We start from the raw sequence: 23,307 nt of genomic DNA, 5'->3' as shown, positions 1-23,307 counted from the left end.
CAAATTTTGATAACTATTTCATCATAGCTGATTTCCTTTGTAATTCTATGTATTTTATTTTACATATTTAAAAACATTATTATAAGAAGATGTCCACAAGCTTTCCCAGATCGTCGGAGGGAGCCACAACACGACAAAGGTTAATAACCCCTGCTTTAGAAAGAATGGCATTAGCAGGGGGAGGGAAGCAGTAAAGGTATCCCACAGAAAGTGGTTTTTGTGCTGAGTCTTGAAGAAACCCAGGGATTCTAGGAGGTGAAAATGAGGAAGGAGAGCATTCCAAGCATGAGGGTCAGACAGTTCGGAGGCACCAAGATGGGAAATGTCATGTTCAAGGAACAGCAAGTAGGTCACTACTGCTGGACCATGGAGGGCAGTCATGTGAGCTACAATTTAAGAAAACCACTTTGGCATCTGTGTGGAGGATGAATTGGAGAAGGGAAGAGACTTAAGAGGCAAAGAGATCAATCAGAAAGCTATTATGATCATCCAGGGGAAAGGAAATGAGGATGTGTAAGTAGAGAAAGATATGTATAAGAGATGTGGTAGAAGCAGAAATAAGATTATAACTAGATATATGGGATAAGTGAGAATGCGGATTTAAGGATGACAATGAGGCTGTGAACTTGGGGCACTAGGAGGATGGTGGTGCCCTCTAAAGCAGGCCTGTACAATATACAACTCTGGCAGGCTGTTTATTGTGCAGGTCTGCTTTAAAGCAACAGGGAAGCTTGGAAATGGAGTGGGTGTAGCAGAAAAGATCATGAGTTCTATTTTGGACACATTAAGTCTGAGATACCTAGGCAACTTCTAATTTGAAATGACCAAAAGACTGTAGATGATACAGAACTGGAGGTCAAGGGAGAGGCTAGAGCTGGATATTTAGATCTGGGAATCATCAGCCTACAGACGATAATTGTACCCATACATCTCCCAGGTATCCTTCACCAAGGATCTCCCTAACCTGCTGGAATCATTTTTTCTCTAGGTCTTCTTACATTTCATGTTTCACGGTATAAATGAGATCACCAAGTGAGACTGTGTAGAGAGAAGGGCCCAGAACAAGAAACAGGAAACATCCACAGTTAGTGTTGTGACACAGATGAAGATCTAGCAAACATGCCTGAGAAAGAACAATCATCTAAGCATCCCCAATCTTCCTTTCAAGGAAAATCATTTTCTACCTCCTTCCTCCTTTGCCACTCCCAGCCAAGTCTCCAAAGACTTAAATCCCGTACAGTTGGCCTTAAATCACATACTCCCGAGGCCTTTCCAAACCACCCTAAAGAATCAGGGAAAGATGAAGATCTAAGGAAAGAAAGGACAATCCTATGGATGATAATAAGGGTCTCCCAGAACAAGGAATTCTCTACACATTATCAGGTAGAAATATAGTTATCTCTCGGTTGTACATACCTGGATGCACAAAAGCTAATTTTGAACACTCAGGATGATGTTTCTGTCATTTAGAAGGGTCCTGGATTACCAACATCTACCAGTGTCTATTCAGGGAATTCAAATTAATTTTGTAGATTTCATTCAGTCCAATCATCTGTAAAAAATTCTATAATCTATATAAAATTCCATTTGTTTAACTAAAAATATATCAGATACCATTTTGTTTCAAGATAGCTGAATGAACTACAAATCAGATATAAACCTAGTGCCAAATTTTGCAAGAATCAATTTCCTTTTAAAGTCACTGTGGGGCAGAAAAATTTGAACTCCATAGTGGTTCAGTTGAAATAGAGCCCTTGCTTCATCCAGCACTTTACCTAAGCCAAAGATAACTAGAAAAGTACATGTGAAGAGAAATAATTTCATATAACAAATTCTTAAGTACAATAAAAATGATTTTTTAGGTTACCCACAGACCAAACTACTCTATTAGCAAGGATAATAAAAGAGTTTAGAATCATTCAAGAAAGAACAGAAGCCTCTGCTGACAGATTTGTCTTGAACAGGCCTGGCTGATGTGGTTGGCAGCTACACTAGAACTCCAAGCTCAGGGAATGACAGTGACACTAAGGAAAGCTGGCAACTGTTTTTCTGAAGGATTTTCCCTTCCCCTTAACTCCTGGGTTGACTGTTAAATTCACTCCTTCCTTTGGAGAGGGGCCAGCTGGGTCTGGGGAGGCAACCACTGTTGTGCCAGATGTCAAATACCACCCCTCTAACCCCCGCTAGGCCTGGGTGGCTGCTCCCAGTTCCCCAGGGGCGCCAGGTTTGTCCAAGGGTTTCCAAGTGTGCTCAGCCCCTAGTCCAAGCTGGGAACACAACTTCTTTCTTTGGCTCTTTGTAGACAGCAAATGTCTGAGGAAAGCAGCAAGGCAGACAGTAGGGAAGCTACTGGGACAGAAGAATGAATAGGCCAAGTAAGTGTCTGGTCTCACAGATGACAGTCCACTTTTTATTCACTAGATCCTGGGCCAACATCTCTTACAGCTCTTTTGTTGGCTCTCAACCACCTCCCTTCACTTTTTTAATTGTAAAAGGAGCCAGAGGAATCATACGTACACTGTAGAAAACAGGAAACTCCCTCAAGGCATGTGAGAGGGGAGGCACAATTAATTAGTGTTAGGAAAGTGCTTTGAGATCCATGGATGAAAGACTCCTGAGCTGCACACAGTGTTATTATCATTACATTGGACATCAAAGCCCAGGTTCTTTGGGGTTTCATGAATTCCACCTGACCTTAAAAGATTTTGTGAAAAAAGAAGAAAAACAAACACACACACACACACACACACACACAGATTTCAAAGTGACACCCTGGTCTACTGCAGTGGGTTATATACATATGCCATTCAAAATCTAACTGTTCCCAAGTGTATGGCTTTCCTTTTAAGCAGAGATACCTGGCCCTAGACACAAGGAAGAAACCACCAAGAAAGTTTTGGAGATCAGGACCAGGCCTCTGTGTCCTATCTCCCTCCTTTTCCGCAGATCTTGCCCAGGTCCTTAGTTCTGGAGGGGGAGAGAGAGGGAAAGATAGAGAAAGTAAAGGACTGAGATTCCACAGAGGAGTTAACTTCTATAGAAAACTTGAAAGATGGTATCTTCTGTTTAAAGAGTTAACCCTCAGAAAGGCTTTGGAAGGCTGGGAGGAAGAATGCTAAGCAGGGATGCTGAAGAATAAGCAGCCCGATTACAAGCAAGAAAAGAAAGGCTTTGACCCTATTCAAGAGCATATTGGTAAGCCCCAACTCAGGAAACATTTCCAGCTTCCCTCTCCACACACCTATTCTTTTTTCTTCTTCTTTTTGTTTTACGTGAGGCAATCGGGGTTATGTGATTTGCCCAAAGTCACACGGCTAGGAAGTGTCAAATGTCTGAGGCCAGATTTGAACTCAGGTCCTCTTCACTCCAGGGCCAGTGCTCTATCCACTGCACCACCTAGCTACACTCCCCATACCTATTTTTTAACCCAAAATCCTAGATTTCTTTAGTCATCTTCAACTACTACCTAGTCCAGCTCTTTGCATGCTATTCTGTACTTTACGTGTCTTAGACTCACTTGAAAAGAGTAAACTGTGGGCTATAAGAATTCCTAAAGATCACCAAGGGAAAGATATCTCAGAAACACCTCTATGTATCCATTCTAAAGACAAATAATCTAGGCCAGGAAGTTCCCATTTAGGCTAACTTAAATTCCTCTCGTTCCAGTTTAGGCCTATTCCTTTTTGTTTCATGGCATAAAATATTTACTGACTACCTATAATATGCCCAGCACTGCACTAGGCTTCTGTGGAGACTGGAGCTGGAAATAGAATTCTTCTTGGCTTGAGAGTCAGCAATCAAAGTATAAACTCTTTCTGCTGGTGTGTAGAAAGAAGTCCTAGATCCTGGCTTCCAGCTGAGTGACCCTGAAAGTCTTTCTGTCACTCTACATTCACTGAAATACCCTCTGCTCAAGAAAGCTATCTAAGTCACAGACGTGGAATGCTAGAGCAGCCTGAGAAGTCTGTTCATTTGTGGAGATTTGTAGAGTCTCTATCACCCTTAATAGTGCTGCTAGGGGCTAAGGGCAGGACAAAGGATGAAGGGAAAAAGGCTTATCAGAAGCTCAAAACAGATTTCAAGAGTAGGAAGAAACCAAAAACCTCCATAGTAAGTAAGCACAGGCAAGGAAGCAAAGCTTTAGCAGTGGTAGGGCAGCAAAGTAGCCAGAGGTGCCCACAATAGCTGAATAGTGCTGAGTTGGCAGCCAAAGAGGAGAGAAGGGCTGGCCTGCAGGATTAAGAAAGGGGGAAGGAGGGATGACACAGAAGCCTGCGCTATCCTAAGAGTATTCCTCTACTCTTCTGATTGTGGGAAGCAATAGTTTGGGCATAAGGGGGAAAAGGAATAGAGGTCCCCATACTACCCTTGTTTAAAGCCTAGATCAGAGACTGACTAGCTGCTCCCCTACCCTCAGCTGCAGCATAATCCAATGATGAGATCATGGGTCTGAGATCCAGAAGGTTGGGAGGAAACCTTTCCCCCATTCCAGGCCTCAGTGTCCTTTCCTAGAGGAAAACCATCCTCAGGACAAAGAATGAATTGAAAGAAAATGCTGAACTCTTTGGAGAAAGGCATCAAAGCCCCACCAGGGATAACAACCATTTTGGATGTCAGGTGCCACAGGAGAGGCTGTATGGGTGGAGAATGCCATGAGATGAGGGACAGCCTAGAGAGACTATGCCAGCACTTTAGGTGTCTCAGGTTCCAGAGAAGAGGTTAAAAGACAAAGAATATGTGTGCATGTGTACAGTTGGGGGATGAGGACTGCTACAAACCTCCCTGTCATCCACTCGCCTTCCCCATTCCCCCTGATGACAGCCCATCCCTCCTCTCAGCAAACTCTAACACTCCAAATCTTATAACCCAAGCCCCTCCAAGTTCTGGCTTCCTCCAAGGCGACTGTCACTTTCCTGGAGCATTCAGCAGCCGCCTCTCAATCAGGACCAGCCACCAAGGGGAAAGACCAGCCAACAACAACAGACTTGCCAGAGACATGAAAGCCCCCTCAGCTTCCTCGCCTGCCGCTCGCCAGGAGGAGAAAGACCTCCCTTCAGTCACTGCCAGCACTCTGATCTCTGGCAGGAAGGAACACCACTCCCGGTAGAAGTGGTGCCGGGTCTGGCTGGTCCCCTCTGCTGACCGGGGGCAAAGCTGACAGATGAAAGGAGATGGCTGCTGTTAGTAGGGAGCAAAGTGTCACCTGAAATCAGGCTTTCTCCAGGTGGGATGGGGTGATGGAAAAGTAAATCAATGCTCCATGGACTCCACCAGTCTGGGGCCTCCTAATTGGAAGCATATGGGTCATGGGGCCTAGAGCTCTAGCTCACACTCTACAATGATGCGTCTTCCAAATTAAATGTTTATCAACAAGCTAGCTGCCAAGTGGATGGGGTAAGGGGGAGAAGGAGGAGGTACCTGCTCATGAAGCCCAGTGGAAAGGGGGGAAACTGAGAAAAAGTTAGGGGAGAGATAAAGTTTCCTGGATCTATATAGGGAAGCTCAACTTTTGAACATATAAGGAAGGAAGGAAATATGGAAATAAAACAAGTTTTAAAAGAGAAACAGAGATAGTGTGGGCCCTTCCCACTACAGATCTTGGGCCCTTTTTCTTGAGTTGTTTTTCAGTTATGTCTGACTATTCATGACCCCATTTGGGGTTTTCTTGGCAAGGATACTGTTATGGTTTTCCATTTTCTTCTCCAGCTCATTTTACAGATGAGGAACTAAGGCAAACTGGGTTAAGTGACTTGCCCAGAGTTACATGGTTAGTAAGTATCTGGGGCTGAATCTGAACTCAACAAAGAGAAGTCTTCCTGACTCCAGGCCCAGAGCTCTATCCACTGTGCCACCTAGCTGTCCTAGCCTAACCCCCTTCAATATTTACCCACCTCTTGCCCCTTCATTTCAAGGTCATTTCCATTCATCCCCTTTCCATGAAAAATCTTGGTTTCGTTTCTCATCCCTCAGCTTTATCTTTTTCCCCTTTCCTTCCCACTCAGGCAACACCCTTTCCCCCATAATGGTAGTGCTTCAACAGACAAAGGAAAAAAGGCAGAAACCTTCCTATTCATAAGCCACCCCCACTTCAAAAATTTGGGTACCGCCTGTTTCAAAGGCCCATGGAGCTATTGTCTGTTATTTGAAAGGGGCTAATGGCTGTTATTAATTAAAATATCTGAAGAGGAAACCATTAAGGCAGCTATGCTGGGGGACTACATGAGGAAACTCTTGGGGGGGTATGGAGCAAGGGGGGGAAGCAAATGAGTTAGAAACGTTCCATTCCTCTCTAGCTCAGGGTGCTAGTTACCGGTAGGATCAGGATCTAACCGCTTTTTACTCTCAGTGGGTCTATAAGGGGCCATAGTTATAACTACTGAACATTCCTGACAAGAGTGAGCCTGGGTGCCCTGCACAGCCCTAATCTCCCTGGGAGAAGGGTTGAAGGCAACACCTTCATTCAAGTGGACCATGGAAGAAGGCATAAGAAGGGACGGTAGATGGGGCAGTGCCTTGCAAGTCAGGCAAACTGCAGCCAAGCAAGAGAACCCCAAGGCCAGGTGTTCAATATTCAGAGTAAGCTGAGTCCCATGAGGTAAAAGGGATAGAAGGTAAATATCAACCCAAGTTAAAAGCCAGGATCAGTTTTTCTGACTCTATCCAGTGACCCCAGGCAGATCAGTCTGCTCCAGCTCCTGGGACTGGACATCAGCTACAAGCTCATCCCCTTTAGTGGGGCCCAGGCAGGAAGTGGAGAATTTTACAAAGCTCCATTCTAAACAACTTCAGAGTGGGCCTAATCCCTTCTTAATGCAATCTGCCTCTAAAAAGCTTTATTATATGCTTGGCAAACAAGCTGCCATTAACTTCTTTTCAAGTCCTTGGGGCCTCACCCTGCAGCAGACCTCTCTAACCCAGCAGACAGACTGTAGCCCAATGGCCAGGCTTCTGTAAGAAACCAGAGGCTAGGGTCTGTACTCAGAAGGAATATGCTTCTGCCTATTCCTAAGAACATGGAACTGGCCCCATTACTACAGTGGAAAGCCAATCCAACCGGTTGTGACATCAACTGCTGCACCTGATACCCTCCCCAAAGCACACATGGGACATTCCCTTATTAGTCTTTTAATTGAGTTAGGATTCTATTTGGCACACCATGGAACAGAACCCACTATTAACTAATACCCAGGCTGGGGAACAGCCGTAGTACCTGGAAGAGGGTCAGCGTGCAGTCACTCAAGATGGTTTTTGGAGGAGCAAGGACTGTGGAGAGAAAAAGTTGATTAGGTTAAGAACAATCGCTCCCCTCGCTTTTTCCTACCTCCCAAAACAAAGAAGCCAAGTTATAGAGGCAAAGTAGAATGGAGGAATTACTGACATCACCCAAACTGGCCCAAACCATTGGGTGGCAGCATCGTATCTTGTGTATGGAGGAGGGAAGGCAGGTTCAGAATAAATCACTGACTTAGAAATGACTCAGTCATACAAACTGTAGTCTCTGCCCTCCCTTAGTTAGTGACTCCTCTAAGCAGCAGAAAATTTGGGAAAGGAAAATTACTACTTGGGGTAGCTTCCCCACCATTATCTCAGGAACTGAAAGGGCTCTAAGAAAAGGGAGGAGGGAGAAATCAAGAAAGAACTTACACAGGTAAAAGGACAATTCAGGATTTCCCAGGTGACTTCTCACAAAGTCTTGCAAATCTCCTACTGTTGGACAAGATGAAAAAAGGATTAAAAGAAGAAGATACATCAGTACTTTAGCATGACTCAACCTAGTCTCTATGACTTAGCTACAAAGAACCATAAAAATATTTTAAGATCTGGAGTCCCTGACTCCCCCATTTCCCTTTAGGATGGGATCTAGGAAGTGGGAAGGGGCCAGTGGCTTAAAAGATATTTTTTCCTAGACCCTCCATCAGTCTTTCAATCTTAGCCTGCAGAATTTAGAAATTAACTCTGAGATGTCTATCAGTAGCACACTGTGCTGCAAAATGGGAAGTTCTAATCCCTTCTGGTCCAAGGTGGCAATGACATTTTCATTTTCTGCACTTAATCCAAGTGTCAGTAATATGAGATGGAACTCTATTCATCTCACATAATCTGAGTGTACTCATCCTTGGAGTGCAGGGAAGCAGTGCAGGAAGGCAGCTGTTAACCAGCAGGGACTCCCTTACTAGCAAAATATCAGGGACTCTATATGCAGAGGTGGTAACACTGGGAGCTACGAGGGAATGCCAAATTGTGTCTTCAGCATAAACATAAATGATTTTTCTTTCTCTATACTGTTTACAATCTGTAACCTTAATTCTGAGCTCTCTTCATCTGCTCTCTGTTCTATTTCCCCTCTCCTCCTGCTACGTTGAAGCAACCCCACTCCCTCTAGTCTAACTACACACTAAATTTGCAACTATTTGGCCTGTTCCTTGATTAAAATAAGTGTCTGGTATAGGTTTAGACCTCTCTAGGAGGTCTAGTCCAGGAGTACACAGCTAGGTGACAGGGAGGCAAAACTAGATAGGGAAGCTGAAAAACGCATCAATGTACCCTATCTGTATGGTACCTGACAATCCTTGATAACATCTCCTACTCTTCTCCTTTCATTCGATCCCTCTCCTTGCCAACACAAACCCTTGATCCCCCAATCTTCTTCAGAACATATTCTCAATAAATTCTCTTTTTCACCTCCTCCCCCCTCTTTTCTCTCTCCTCCTCTGTCTCTCTCTGTATCTTCCCTGCCTTTCAAACATACCTAAGTCTCCTGCATCATTAAAAAACCTTCATTAGACTCTACCAGCCTCTTAAACTATTATGCTCTTTCCTCCCCCTTTTCAGTCAAAAGTCTAGAAAGAAACCTGTCTACACTCTATGTATCCACTTCTTCCACTCTCACTAACTTCTCAACCCTTTGCAATCTGGCTTCCGACTTCATCATAACTGAAGCTGCTCTTGCCAAAGTTGCCAAATAATGTCTTAGTTGCTAAATCTAAGCTTCTTTTCTCGGTTCTCACTTTTTTTCCAACCCATCTGTGTTTTCATGATACTACTTTCTCTTGGTTTTCCACCTATCTAGCTACTCCTCAGTATGCCTTTGGTGGCTTATCCACATCATACTACTTAATTGCAGAATCTATCCTGGGTCCTCTTCTCTCAATATTGTCTTGATTACTTCATCAACTCTCATGTGTTTAATTATTATCTCTATGCAGACAACTTACAGATCTACAGAGCCAGCCCCAGTATCTCCCTTGGGCTTTGAGTTCTCATCACTGTCTATTGCACAGACATTTCAAAATGGACGTCCCAGAGAAATTTCAAACTAAAACTCATCTTTTCCTCCAAATATACCTCTCTTCTTCCAGGCTCCCAGGTTTATAATCTCAATGTTACACTCCTCCACTATTCTGTACCCCACAGACTCAATCAGTTGCCAGATCTTGCTATTTCTCCTTCTACAATAGCTCCTACATGCAACAACTGTTACCTACTCACAACACCACCACTCTAGTTCAGGCCCTCATCACTTCTCAACTGGATTATTCCAATGACCTCCTAACTGGGCTAGCTCCAATTTGTCTTTCCAACCTCACTGTTCATTACTTCCCCTCCTCCACACTGAAAATCAGCCAAAGTGATCTTTTTTCTATTTCTCACACATAGTATTACATCACCTGTATCTGTGCTTTTCTCATGCCTGGAATTCACTCCCTGCTCAGCTCTGCCTCAAAAGAAGTCCTCTCTTCCTTCAAGACATAGCTGAAGTGTCACTTTTTACATGAAGGTTGATCTTCTTGACCCTTCCAACTCTTAGTGCCCTCCCTCCTAAACTACCTTATATTGTCCCCACCCCCATATTCTGTAGAGCTGATCTGACCAGTTTTAATGCCATTCTTCTGAGGATTTAATCAAAGAATCTTGCTTGTTGTTACCTTCTGTCTTGAATATTTACAGGTTCTACCTGTCCCTGACACAACTGTAGACTTAGCCATGACCCAAGACACAGATATTGGGCCAGGGGATAGGTAACCTGGGGTTTCAACCCTCCTTTGAATCAGCCCATTCCCACCCTAACCTCCTGCCCCGGGTCCAAACACTCAGGCAATGCAGAAGATATCTAGGTACAGAGAAGTAATTGAAATTAAGAGTAGAAAGGAAAAAGATACTTGAGATTGTTCAAGCTTTATTACTGCCCACTTAGACAAGATCAAAGCAGCTATGGGTTGAGTCGATCCATCTTCCCTCAAATAAGAAGGCACTTGGCCCATCCATGGTCTCCAATCTTACTCTTCTCATTGAGACTGGATCCTTCTGTAACTATTCCATTAGCTCTACTGTCTAGGTAGTCCTTTTCTCATCAGGGCTCACTGGACAGAACAATAGAGTTTGAGGAAATCAAGGGATGGGAGGGAGAAGTCCCATAATCCCTAATCGTACAACTAAAAGATTCAGTAGCCTAAGGCACAGTCCTACCTGTTTCATTTGGGCGAAAGAAGCCTTGTAGGATGTATCGGTCAGGGAACAGAATTCTCAGTGCAATCTAGGCCAACAAAGACAGCCCACCCCCCAAAATAGCAAGCTCAGATTATCATGAGGAATAGTACCCAGCCAACCCCCAAAACCCTGACCCCAGTTACTTAGAAGAAAAATCCATCAGCTCAGTCTCCTGACACTCCTAAACTCTGTTTCTGAGTTGGCAGAGAACAGGGCAATGCAGACAGTAGAAATCATCATTCCTACCAGCAGCTGCCTCATCCCTCTATGGTTTTTGCCACACAGTGCTGCAGAATCACTCAATTAGGTCCTTTCAGGATTCCCATCCCATTCAAAGTTTAGTACTGAAGAGGGCTGGCTGAATTCTCCTAGGGCCCAACCTCATATACCTTTGGATATCGCTCCAGTTTTTCTTTCATCTGAGCTTCTCGCAAAGATCTGGTCACCAATGGTGCTTCTTCTAGGCGCTTCCTGAGACAGGAGTAAAACAGAGGAATACAGGAGGTAGAAAGCAGAAAAGGTTCAAGTTTCTCTCTTCCCAAAAAGAGCTCTCTAGTTAGAGCTATGCCTGGAGTTCATTATTTGCCCTGACCCCAGAAGTCTTATTCCTACCCATAAGTTCTTATTACCCATGGAAAATGCAGCATGCTCTGTGAGGCATATTCAGACAAGACCTGGGTTCTCCCTAGGTTCTGTGTGTTATGTCCTTATCCCCAGCCAGACCTGGACATACTAATATGTGTCACTAAGAGCAGATCTCAGGTTTTTCTATCAAAAATAATAAGCATTAGATCCTGTAGCTCAATGTCTTTTTTTTTTAAATTTTTAATTTTTTTTTAGTACAGTTAGAAGAAAGGAGACCCTTTCTGGAAGGGAAAGAGGCTTCACCTGGAAAAACATTCTTGTACATATACCTCTTCCTCATCTCCTTATACAGCCTTTGGGAAGTAGGACCTGAAGCCCTTCCGGAAAGCACAGGATAGATGTAGCAGGATATAAAAATTGAAACGTATGGGAAAAGAAGAGAGATGGCAGATGGAAAACCAAAGACCTACCGTTCGCTTTTCAACTGAGCCAAGCGTCTCCTCACGTCATCCACAGTGATCTCAAAGAATTCATCAGGAAGCTCTGCTGGCCAGGCCTGGAACGGATCCTCTAGATCTGGGTGGCACACCACCATCTCTCGCTCCATGGGCTGTGTATTAAGAAGAGCAGTATATAGTTCAGTCATAGTTTTGGAAAACCTATATAAGGCAAGAATCTTCAACTGTTCATCTCAACTTAGTATCTCAGGGAATCTTGTCAGAAAAGCTGCATCCAAGTAAGCTAGGGAGAGGAGGAAAAATGGCATTTGATACTACTATAATCTACCCTTTTGCTGACCTATGACTATGGGCAATGACTACATACAGGAGACTACATAGTGACTATATACATAGAAGACTCTTCAGCCTAGAACTACTGGCAGCATTAAATCACTATGTGGTTTACACCCTCATGGGATAAAAAGGGGCAAGGTTCTCAGAGAGTAGATGCTGAGAGGCTTTTCCAGAGACAGATGAAGCTCCAATCTTCTTTCTCAGACTAAGGCACTTTCACTCCCCACCCCTTCCTAGCTTAGCAGGCACACTGAAGCTGTACTAAGCACTCAGGAAGAGACCTACACTCTCCTGGGGAGTAGATCGAGAGGTCGTTATTGTCACGTCTCTTTCTGGAGGTCCTGACCTCTCCTAATGGCTAGAACAAGAAAGAATTTGCAAAATTTCTGTCCATGGAGCAGATGGCCCTTTAAGTCCTTACTCTAGCTTGTCCTGGCTCTTGGCACTTGTGGCTGGGATGAACTGTCATCACTGCTTCCTTCACAGTAAAGTGCTATGAGGAGGTAGGATAAGTAGTACCTAAATTACACTCTGTGCACAAATACTCAACAACTATCTACTTTGGCAGGGTACCACACAGGGTCCCAGAGACTACCTGTCACCACCTTTCAGAGATCCATGCCCCTAAAACAGAGGTATCAGGTTGAATAGTCCCAGGGAATATGCCACCCCAGACTCATCCATGTCAGGGTCTCCATTCAGCGCAGGGAGGAGCAAAAGCCAAATTAGAGCTTTGGCAAAAACCAGGGCACTGCTGAACTGGCTGCTCCCTCAGACATCCACCACCCTGGCCCACCCTTCCCTCCCCTTCATGAGGCCCCCTCCCTTTGCCCACCCTGGGGACACAGGAAGGGAGAGAGTCACTCCTGACTGTCAGCAAAGACAACACAAATTACAAGGCACAGCCAGCTCCATTTGTGGTCCAACTGAGTAATTTCAGAAAGTTAAACCAGTGAGGTCGTGTGGGTGGGACACCTCGGTGGCTTTGAGAAAGCCCAGTGGAGCCGGGCCTAACTAAAGGGTGAAGGAGCTGATTGTAGCTTTCCTCAGACCCAGAGGAGGCGTATCATCTGCCAATCTTTCCTCTAACAAAACAGCCAGACTCCTTTCTATTTGCCTGCTTTGGCTGCCAGAGGAGAGACAGGTGACCTGAGATGGAAAGCAAGTGAGGAGAACAAAGAAGAAGGATAAAGGGAAGAAGCTCATTTTTCTCAGGAGAGATTTGCTTCAAGACAGACTCTGGTACTGGCCCATAGTGGGGCTCTGGCACTCCAGACTCCGTAGGTATAGAGAAAATGAACTTCTTCCTTGCTTTGTTCTCTTCAGTTTCCAGTACCTCCTCCTCACCCCCAACCAGGACTTGCTTTTTGTTTTCAACTGCTTTGAAATGAGAATCACACATGTCTCATTTGCTTTCCTGACAACTCTAAAGGGAAAGGATTATTTATTATGTTTTCCATACCCCACATAACACCTCCCAGCCCTTCTCCTCTTATAGAGGTGATGCTCTCCATCCTATAGCTACCTAGTCCCTTTTAGCCGTCTTTCTCTGTCTTCCACTGATAGAAATGGATTTACTGGCTCAGTTCATCTGTTCTCTCTCTAATGCTAGCTGGTCTTAGGCAAGAGAAAGTAAAGGACAATTTCTACTTTCCCGGAAATAAGGGCCTAACATTTGGGGCTTTGGAGAAGAGGTGGGTCTTAGGTAGACAGGTCTTTTCATGAAATGTTCTAGTTCATTTCCAGACTACACTGTCTCTCATTCTCACAGTACAATTAACTCAAGGCCAACAATCCAGAAAAACAGTTGGTAAAAAAGAAAACTAAGAGCCTCCATTGCTCAACTTAAGGCCTCTTCCTGACACACAGTTTGTTTTTGTTTTTGAAACAAAATAGGCTATGTGTGCATGAATTTCCTACCCCAACATACACTCCCCTCAAATTCTGGACCCTTCTTCTTTATCTCTAGGTGCTTCTCCCCTGGCTAGATTCTCTGCAAATAGCTAACCAATAAGTATTTCTGAAGTACCTACTATGAACCCAGCACTATGCTAGCCACGATCAGTTACATCTCAACCAGCCCCTGTCCAGGGCAGCTAGGTGGCACAGTCGATAGATCACTGGGCCTAGAGTCAGAAAGATCTAAGTTCAAATCTAGCCTTGAGCCACAGGTTTGTGTCACTGTGTGACCCTAGGTAAGTTACTTAATCCTGTACCTTTGCCAAGAAAATCCCAAATGGGGTCACAAAGAGTTGGACATGACAAACAACTGAACAACAACAACAGCCCCTGTCACCTTAGCAGATTTGGCCAACAAGATCTGGCAAAGGCAAAGATGACTCTTAGGTTGCTAACCAAGGCCCCTGGGGTCTTTAAGACTAACCTTTCCAAAGCCACAGCTGACTTCCCAGCCATTGTGGGCAACCAGTGCTAGAGTTTTTCATAACAGAATGCTAGGCGCCAGGCTGCCCCCCATGGCCACAGAGCCCACATTCCTAAAAGGCCAGGGAGCCAGCTTCTGTTCCTGGGAGAGAATAGTAGAAGACAGACATTGCTCCTCAACCCTGAGGCCTCCCTCTCTACCCACAGAGTCAGCCCATGTGGAAAAGGCCTGAGAGGCTAGGCCTAGTTCAGCAAGGGCCAAACTGGTACGTGGCAGGTTAGAATTTTGAACTCTTTTCAGGTCCTTTCCCAATAGGAAGTCAAATGGCCTGACTTAGGATCTGTACAGTACTTTGGATTTAAAGAGAAGACAAGATCAACATATGGACCTACTAAACATCTCTAGTTTGGGCCATATATTTGAGTAAAAGCATGGCATAATGGAAAGAGTGCTTGTCTCACAATCAGGAAGAGCTAGGTTCAAGCCTCACTTCTGTCACATGCTCTCTGGGGGACTCTGACCACTCACTCATAGGGCCCTAGGGCAACTTTTGAAGACCACAAGTTGCAGAGAAGGTGCTGCTCAATACTGGTAAAGGAAATTCCTCATTGGGAGCTCCCTTTACTGATGACATCACAGGTCAGGTCAAAAATAAAACATGCAAGCAATTGAATGACAATTCTAACACCAGGGACATCTCCTCACCAGAGAAACCAGTGCTCTTTTTAACATTTGCAACCAAACCACAGAGCAAAAAGTGGGTAGGAAAGAAGGCAGCTGAGTTTAAATCTGAAATGCAAATGAAGGCACTTAACTTTCTTCCTTTTCCTAAGCACCCTGCATGTTATACATTCATTGTTAACTGCCAAAGAACCAAGTCCTGCCCGAGCAAGTTGGGTGAACATGCCTGACTTTTCTAGCAGAAATGAGAAAATTACACTGGAGTATAGTGGAGACACCAGGTACCAAGAAGACCCAGATGGTTCAAATTACACTTAAGCCACTTGCTGGCTGCTTGACTTGAGCCAAGTCACTTATTCCTCAACCTCAGTTTACTCATCTGTAAAATCAGGGGACTGGACAACATGACACACTTTCCAGCTCTAAACCTAGGAGAAGCTTGCCAATAGCATCTGAGGTAGACCTCATGCAGAAGGTGTCATCTGAGCTGAGTCTTGAAGGAAACCAGGGATTCTAAAAAGTAGGGGTAAGGAGGGACTTCTCGGCACAGCATACGTGCCAAGCTCGATGAAGTGCTATTACATGTGAGGCACAGCAAGAAGACCAGCATGGATGAGCTATAGAATGAATGGAGGAGAATACTGTGAATAAGGCTTGAAAGGCAGAAAGGGGCCAGGTTAGGGAAAGTTTTAAATGTCAGTTTATAATTGATCCTAGGAATAATCGGGAACCCTATTGTTTTTTATTTTTGTTTTAGTTAGGAGAAAGACATCATCAGACCTATGTTTTAGGAAAATCATTTTGGTAACTGTGGAATATGGGGTAGAGTGGGAGAAGACTCAGAGGTAGGGAGATGAGGAAGAAGCTATTGAAATAATCCCCAATTTGCAATACTCTGGTGGCTATGAGAGCAGAGAGAAGGGGATATATGATGGATATGTTGTGGAAGCAGAAACAAGACTTAGCAAGTAAACTGGATTTAAAGAGGTGAGCAAAAAGTCATGAAAGACAACAATATTGAGAACCTGGGTCCCTGGAAGAATGGTAATTAAGACCTTGAAGAGAAATGAGTAAAAGTTTGGAAGACTCATGGGTTTTGAGGAAAAGATAAGTTCTATTTTGGAAAGGAATGGAAATTATTTTTACAAATAATCAATTACACACATCTGATTAAAACTCATCAACCAGTTGCTTGGGTGTACCTTAAAACTTATACAGATTTGTGATCTCATCACCATGAACAATCCCTCCAAGGGTAGAAATTGCAAGCCATGCATGCTTCTTATCCCACGGGATCTTGTCCATGTTCTCCTACAGATCTTCCACGGAGGATCAACCTAACATGGTGGATGTCATCCTTCCCCTAATTCTTTATATATTTCATGGTTAACAGCGCAATTATCTTTCTGTTATGAGTATAATGTAGTTCAATTTAACATGCATTTACACAACACTGATTACTGGTGTCAAGCACTGCAATTTCTGGAGCAAGTTGTGGAACTGAGACAGAAAAGAGAATTTACTTGAAACACAGTCCATAGGAGAGGCAGCACGACGACAACCTGCAGGTTTTAACTGTCCCCAGGCTTCCTCAACTGCTAGAGAAAGTGAAGAAAAAATATTGAGTTTTGTTTTTTAAAAATATGATTTTAGATCTAATTTTTTAAAATTACAGTTGAATCTTTTTTTTCCTTCTTCTAAAACAAGGATCTATGAACTTGTTTTTTAAAAATAGTTTTTATAACTGTATTTCAAATACAGTACCTGGCACAAAGAAGTCACATAATAAATGTTTACTGAGTGACAATATAATTGGTTTTCTTTGTAATCCTGCTTTATTTCATGCATTTAAAAACAGTATTCTGATAAGAGGTCCAGAGGCCTTACTGATCTGTCAAGGAAGTCCATGGCACAAAAAAAGATTAAGAACCCCTGCTCCAAAAGGAATCACTAAAATAAAGGTCCCCAGGAATGTGATGTTTGCTTAAAACCAAATCCAATATGGCAGAGGCAAGGGCTACCTGAACTCTGAATCAAGTCAAAACTATGACAAAAGAGGCCATGAAATGGGTATGCATAATGAATTGAGGCACAACAGCCAGATAATTTGTAACCTCCCCCTTTGCAAGCCAAATAATTTTTTTTTAATTCTCAGGGAATAAAGATATTACTAGTGGCAAAATGGTAAGTTTCAGGTCCCAGCAGATTCTTGCAAAGCAGACCTTAGTGTAGAGAGGCCTCTTAGAAAGTTATGTGAAGCTCAGCAATGGCTCAGAAGCACACCAGAACAAGAGAGGGAAGGCTAAATGAGTAACTTCACTAAGGCTGCCAAAAAAAGCCAGATCACCTACTAGTCACAGGGCTGGATAGACACCCTGGCCACGGATGGGTCTAATCATATCCTACAAGAAGGGGAAGTCTGTGGCATTTCTGGTAGGAAACACCACTTTGACTCCAAATATGGGAATTAGAAGCCAAAAGACACATCACGACTAAAGGAGCTTCAAACATGAGCCCCTGGCTTTGGATTATCTCCCGAGAAACAAGATTTTTACCAAAATGAAAGGAACGGCTAAGGAGAAGATATACTTGATCTCACCAAATAGACCTTCGGAACAACCTTCAGAAGCACAAACTACAGGAGCCAGAATTAAAAGTAGGACTTGAGTGAGAATGCCAAGAGTTGAGCTGAGTCTTCTTTCCAAATGCTGAGTAAAAGGAACCTATGGTCCAGAGAATTTAGCAGGTGGGATCAAAAAACTACACCCTGACAAGGTCAGCTACCCAAAGCCATGGAATACGTCAACCACACTCAATTTTATTTCGTATTCCAGATCCATGTTCTGGGCTTGTTTACTTCTGATCCCTTGCCTGGCAATCTGGTTCTGATTTTAAATTCCTTTGCCCACTGTTCTGCACTCACTGCAGTTTATTATAATACCCATCCTAGGTGGATTTATGAGGAAGTCTTTGGAACTAAGATGCTTAGAGATACCACTAAAAATTTAAGAAGAAATTGGTAAATGATTGTCATAGGAAATGCCAGCATCAATAACAAATTGAGTTGAAGGTGGGGGTTGTCTAAAGTATAACTGCTTCTGTATATGACTAGGATAGAATGGAGACAGAAGACATGATATATGGAAGGCTGAAGAACTAAAAGGCCAAGGTGTTCAAGGGGACGGGAATAAAGAAGACTAATCCAGGCAACTGAATTTACTGGGGAGGTTGGAAAGAGATAAGGAGGTCCAAGTGGCAGGATGTAGGGAACTTTAAGGGAAATATGGTTGCTGAGCAATGGGGGTAGACTCTAAAAGTGGCAATAGAGTACAATATGTCAACTCCTTCTGTCCCTATGTCAGGTAAGAAAAAAGCCAGTCTCACAGATAGTACCAAGTGCTGTGGTATCTTTAGAAGAAGGAATGTGAGAAGAAATCCAGAATAAAGATGAATGGTAGGGGGAAGGTCCAGAGGGCAAAGTAGAAAGGAAGGGCAGAGGAAGAGAGGGACTAGGGGAAGTCATGAGAGAAAAGATAATAGCGGGCACATGCAGCCTGTTGATTCTTTATTGATCACACATTCCTATATGGTATAGTTTTTAGGGCCAGGTAGTACATTGGGAGGCAGTCTACCCTGGTGGAATGGGGTTGATGGCATCATAAGGACAGAAGAACTGAGAGGCGAGAAGTCCCTTTGTTCAAATAGCATGGGGGAGGTGAACCCGTCACTGTAAGACTATGGTGTTATGTATTTTGCTTGGAAGAAGGGGGATTCTCTTGCTTATAGTGGTGGTAATTCTGAGTCCTTGGATGAAATGCCAGAGAGTTCTTTCCCAGCCACTATGGAAGGAGGTAGCCCTCCACAGAGGCCTCTAACTGGGCAAAGTTTGTATTTTTCCCTTAACGTTCCTCTGAGGAAAGGGGGGAGGTTTTGGTGGGTGAGTCAGGGAATAGTAAATGCCAATAGTGGTGCCAGTATTTGGTACCTCATTATTAACTTAAATCCTGGGAAGAAGCTTATGACCTCTTAGTCACTTTATTACAGCTGATCTGGATACATGATGAAGAACTACTGACTGTCCCAGAAGAGTCTTCATCTGTACTATGCCCTTGATATTCCTGGTACTACTCTGGATCATCTGCTTATCATCACCAGCTTGATTTAGGAGAACCACTGTGAACTGTAAAGACAGAGCATCACCCACCACATGGACGAGATCATTGAGATTGATGATTTCATTATTCCAAAGAGAGGAGAATAAGTCTAAGATTTCTGGCTTTTGTTATCCCCCACTTTACTGTCTATACCAGAGAGTCCAGTAAAAGTGCAGTAAGCATTATTTTGGGGGTGTTCTCATGGAATAGTTAGTTATAATTTCATCTCACTGGATGGGAAGCAATACAAGAGATCAAAGCATCAAAAAGAAACACAAAGGCCTCTGGCAACAGCAAACAACAGTTGGAGAGAGTAAAGTACAAAATACCAGTCCAAGGCTGGGATAGAGGGAAGGGGAAGATGGATACTTCTGACTGGGGCTATGAGAGAGGGAGAACCTGGGAAAGGGGTAGGGAGCAGAAGAGGCAATTTTTCCATACCTTTCCCTTTTTGCTCTTAATACATTAAAAATGAGATTTGTACTTCTTATAAAATGCCCAATACTGGGTACCTTTCTCTCAACTTGAAAATAATTTTTAAAAATAGAAAGAAAATCATAAAAAAGAGAAAAAATAAAATGAGAGAAGCAAGCAGGAGCCAGGAGGAGACAAGGGACAGAGTCTGACTCTCCATTTCCTTCTCCTTCATTACCTTTCCTCACATTTCACTGCAATTAGCTCAAACCCATCTGGTCCCTGCTTGGCGGACTTGTGACAAAGGGACTCAGCAAGATGGGTTTCCTGTGATGGAGAAGAAGTAGAGTAAAGGAAATGGGAGAGGGGAAGAGGAGGAGCGTGGGCAGGGATTGGGGCAACATACTACTTAAGAATGAAGGAACTGCTGGCTACTCCAAGGTAGGAGTGTTCTATTGTAAAGAGGAGATGAAGAAGATATACACAATCTTTCCCAGGTGGGCTCAAGTCTGCAACTGGTCCAGTTCCCAACAGCACCTTACTTTCTGTATTGGGGGTAGGAGAGCATTGGTGATTAAAGAAGGGAACAAGGTATTCCCCAGCCATACCCTGGCATCACAGGTTCAGTTGGAGGGCTTTGATATGCTCTAGCTATTCCCAAAATTGCAAGGAGGTTGGTTAGTTGCATCCAAGTGCCTGCAATTCCTAATGCCTTCACAGAGAACAGCCAGGAAGTCATCTAGTTTGTCCACCTTATAGCCCTTCTCCATCCTCATTACCACCTCTGTCAGAGGTATTCTCTGATAAGGCACTGGGCTCAAATGAAAACATTTTCCAGAGGACAGTAAGTCAGTTAATAAAAATTTATTAAGCACCTACTAGGTATCAGGCATTGTGCTAAGATCTGGGGATACAAAAAGAGATAAATGATAGTGCCTGCCCTCAAGGACCTTGCAATTCAAATGGGAGACAACAAGCAAATAAATACGTAAAATAAAATATATACAGCATAAATAAAAAATAGTTAAAAGAGGGAAGGCACTGGGTTTGGAAAGAATTCCTGTAAAAATGAGATTTTACTTGGGATTCAAAAGAAGCCAGGAAACATGGAGATGAGGAGGGAGGGCACTCCAGACATGAGTGACAGCTAGAGAAAATGCAGGGAAAGGAGGGGAGAAGGGAGAAGGATGAGAGAGAGAGAGAGAGAGGCAGGAGCCAAGATGGTAGAGTAAAGTAAGCATTTTTGCCAGTGCTTTCCCAGCACAGACCTCTAAACAACTTAAAAAAGCACAGTCAAACTGTGTGGAAAAACCAACAAAAAACCAGTGAGTCATTTTTTTCAGCTGAGGACAGCTTAGGAAGACAGAAAAAGAATGCTATAGACAATGGGGGCTGGCTGGGAGCACAGCACAGTGGCAGTGACACTGGCTATGGGTCTGGGCAGTGGCAGAAATGGTAATGGGATACAACACCTGGTCAGAAAGAGATTCCAGGGACCCCTTGTTAGCACTGGGCTCAGGATCAGGGCCATTTGGCATGTCCATTATGCATTACCCAGTTCCAGGTCATAGTTCCAGGGTTCTAGTAAGGAGGGAGAAGGGCCATACCTGGGTAAGAACCACAGTACAGACCAGTAGAGCAGTGACCAAACCTCTCCCTGGACCACATCAACCTGGAAGTACTGAAAAGTTATATGCCCCTAGACCTAGATGTGAACACAGTGGAACATAAATGTCAGAAAATCAGACCAGACATTGCCAGAGCAGAGTCCAACTCAAACATAAATTCCAAAATAAAGAAACAGGCTAGAAAAATGTCCAAAAAAAAAAAAAGAAACTGACTATAAAAAGCTACTATTGTGACAGGAAAGCTCAAGACAAACTTAGATGAAGGCAGTGACTTGAAAACATCTATAAGCAAAGCCTCAAAAAAAAAAGTTGATTGGACACAAGTGGACCAAGAATTCTTAGAAGAACTACAGAAACCTTTAAAAGAGCAAAGAAACCAATAAACATCTTTAAGATCAAATAAGAGTGGCAGAGGAAAAATTGTGGGGGGGAGGGAATGAGAGCAATGTAAGAAAATTATGAAAAGAGAATTAACATCCTGGTAAAAGAGGCACAAAAAATACTGAAGAAATTAACTTCTTAAAAATCAGAATTGGCCAAATGGCAAAAGAGTTACAAAACTACAGTAAAGAAAATAATTCCTTAAAAAATCAAAATTGGTCAAGTAGAAGTTAATGACTCCATGAGACATCAAGAAACAATAAAACCAAGTCAAAAGACTGTAAAAAAAATTAAATAAAATAAAAAATACCTCAGAGGAAAAACAACTGACCAGGTAATTTAAGAATTATTGAACTACCTGAAATCCATGATTTTAAAAAAAAAGAACACAGATATCATATTTCAAGAAATTATTATGGAAAATTGCCCAGATACCTTAGAAACAGAGGATAAAGCAGAAATTGAAAGAATCCTGAAAGTAAACCCAAAATGAAAACTCCTAGGAATATTATAGTCAAATCTCAGAACTTCCAGGCCAAGAAGAAAATATTGTATGCAGTAAAAAGAAATAATTAAAATACCATGCCACAGTCAGGATTTGGACTGTCTTATTTAAGGAACAGCCAGGAGGCCAATGTTACTGGATCAAAGAATATGTAGCAGGGAATAAGAAGACTGAAAAGGTAACAGTAGGCTAGGTTATGAAGGGCTTTGAATGTAAAAAAGGATTTTTTATTTGATCCTGGAAGTGATAGGAGCCACTGGAGTTTACTGAATAAAGAAGGTGATGTGGTCAGACATAAGCTTTAGGAAAATCACTTTGATGGCTGAATGGTTGGAAGGAGGAGAGGCTTGAGGCAGATACATGTACTAGCAGGTTACTGCAATAGTCCAGAGACTGGATAAGAGCGGTGGCAGGATCAGTGGACAGAAGGGGACATACTAAAGAGATGTTGCAAAGGTAAAACCAACAGGCTTTGGTAACAGATTGGATATGGGGAGTGAGAGATAGTGAGGAGTCAAGGATGATAAGCAGATTGAGAGCCTGAGGGATTGGGAGAAGGATGCTGCCCTCTACAGTAATAAAGAAGTTGGGGGGGCGGGGAAGGCACCTTAGGGGAAAAGATAATGGGTTCAGATTTAGTTAGATACATAGAGCTTAAGATTTCTATTGGAAATCTAGTTTGAGGCCCCAGGCTTCCCACTCCTAAACCAGTATCTTACACCATTTACCAAGATAAGGTCAAAACAGACACATGCAGGTTTACGGAGAAGGGAAGAATTTGTGACCAAACAAGACATAGAGAACATCATGAAATGCAAAATGGATGATTTTGATTACATTTAATTGTTTTGCACAAACAAAGCCAATGCAACCAAGATTTATAAGGGAAGCAGAAAGCTGGGAAAGAACTTTTATAGCCAGTGTCTCTGATAAAGGCCTCATTTCTAAAACAGATAGAGAACAGATTCAAATTTATAAGAATACAAATCATTCCCCAATTGAAAAATGGCAAAAGGACATAAACAGGCAGTTTTCAGATGAAGAAATAAAGCTATCTACAGTCATATGAAAAAAATATTCTGAATCACTACTGATTAGGGAAATGCAAATTAAAACAATTCTGAGGTACCACATCACATCTACCAGATTGGCCAACATGACAAAACAGGAAAATGACCAATGTTGGAGAAGACAGAGGAAAACTGGAACACTAATGCATTGTTGTTGGAATTCTGAACTGATCCAACTATTCTGGAGAGCAGTTTGGAACTACGCCCAAAGGGCAGCAAAACTG

At 43.1% G+C, this 23,307-nt stretch overlaps 1 protein-coding gene across 8 annotated transcripts in view; it reads right to left on the bottom strand.

Moving 5' to 3' along the window:
* Positions 1 to 23,307, bottom strand: part of ASPSCR1 (ASPSCR1 tether for SLC2A4, UBX domain containing) — a 128,683-nt gene that overhangs the window by 9,659 nt on the left and 95,717 nt on the right. For all 8 annotated transcript variants that reach the window (XM_021000823.2, XM_021000824.2, XM_078155872.1 and 5 more), the window contains 5 exons: positions 11,544 to 11,683; positions 10,878 to 10,959; positions 10,468 to 10,534; positions 7,645 to 7,707; positions 7,211 to 7,263 (listed from right to left, as the gene is read on the bottom strand). In XM_021000823.2, the coding sequence (XP_020856482.1) occupies positions 7,211 to 7,263; positions 7,645 to 7,707; positions 10,468 to 10,534; positions 10,878 to 10,959; positions 11,544 to 11,683 (405 nt within the window). The remainder of the gene's footprint in view (positions 1 to 7,210; positions 7,264 to 7,644; positions 7,708 to 10,467; positions 10,535 to 10,877; positions 10,960 to 11,543; positions 11,684 to 23,307) is intronic.

The sequence above is a fragment of the Phascolarctos cinereus genome, unplaced genomic scaffold, assembly GCF_003287225.1.
Source record: "Phascolarctos cinereus isolate Bilbo 61053 unplaced genomic scaffold, phaCin_HiC Scaffold_5;HRSCAF=322, whole genome shotgun sequence".
Lineage (NCBI taxonomy): Eukaryota > Metazoa > Chordata > Mammalia > Diprotodontia > Phascolarctidae > Phascolarctos > Phascolarctos cinereus.
This window is presented reverse-complemented; position numbering and strand designations above follow the sequence as displayed.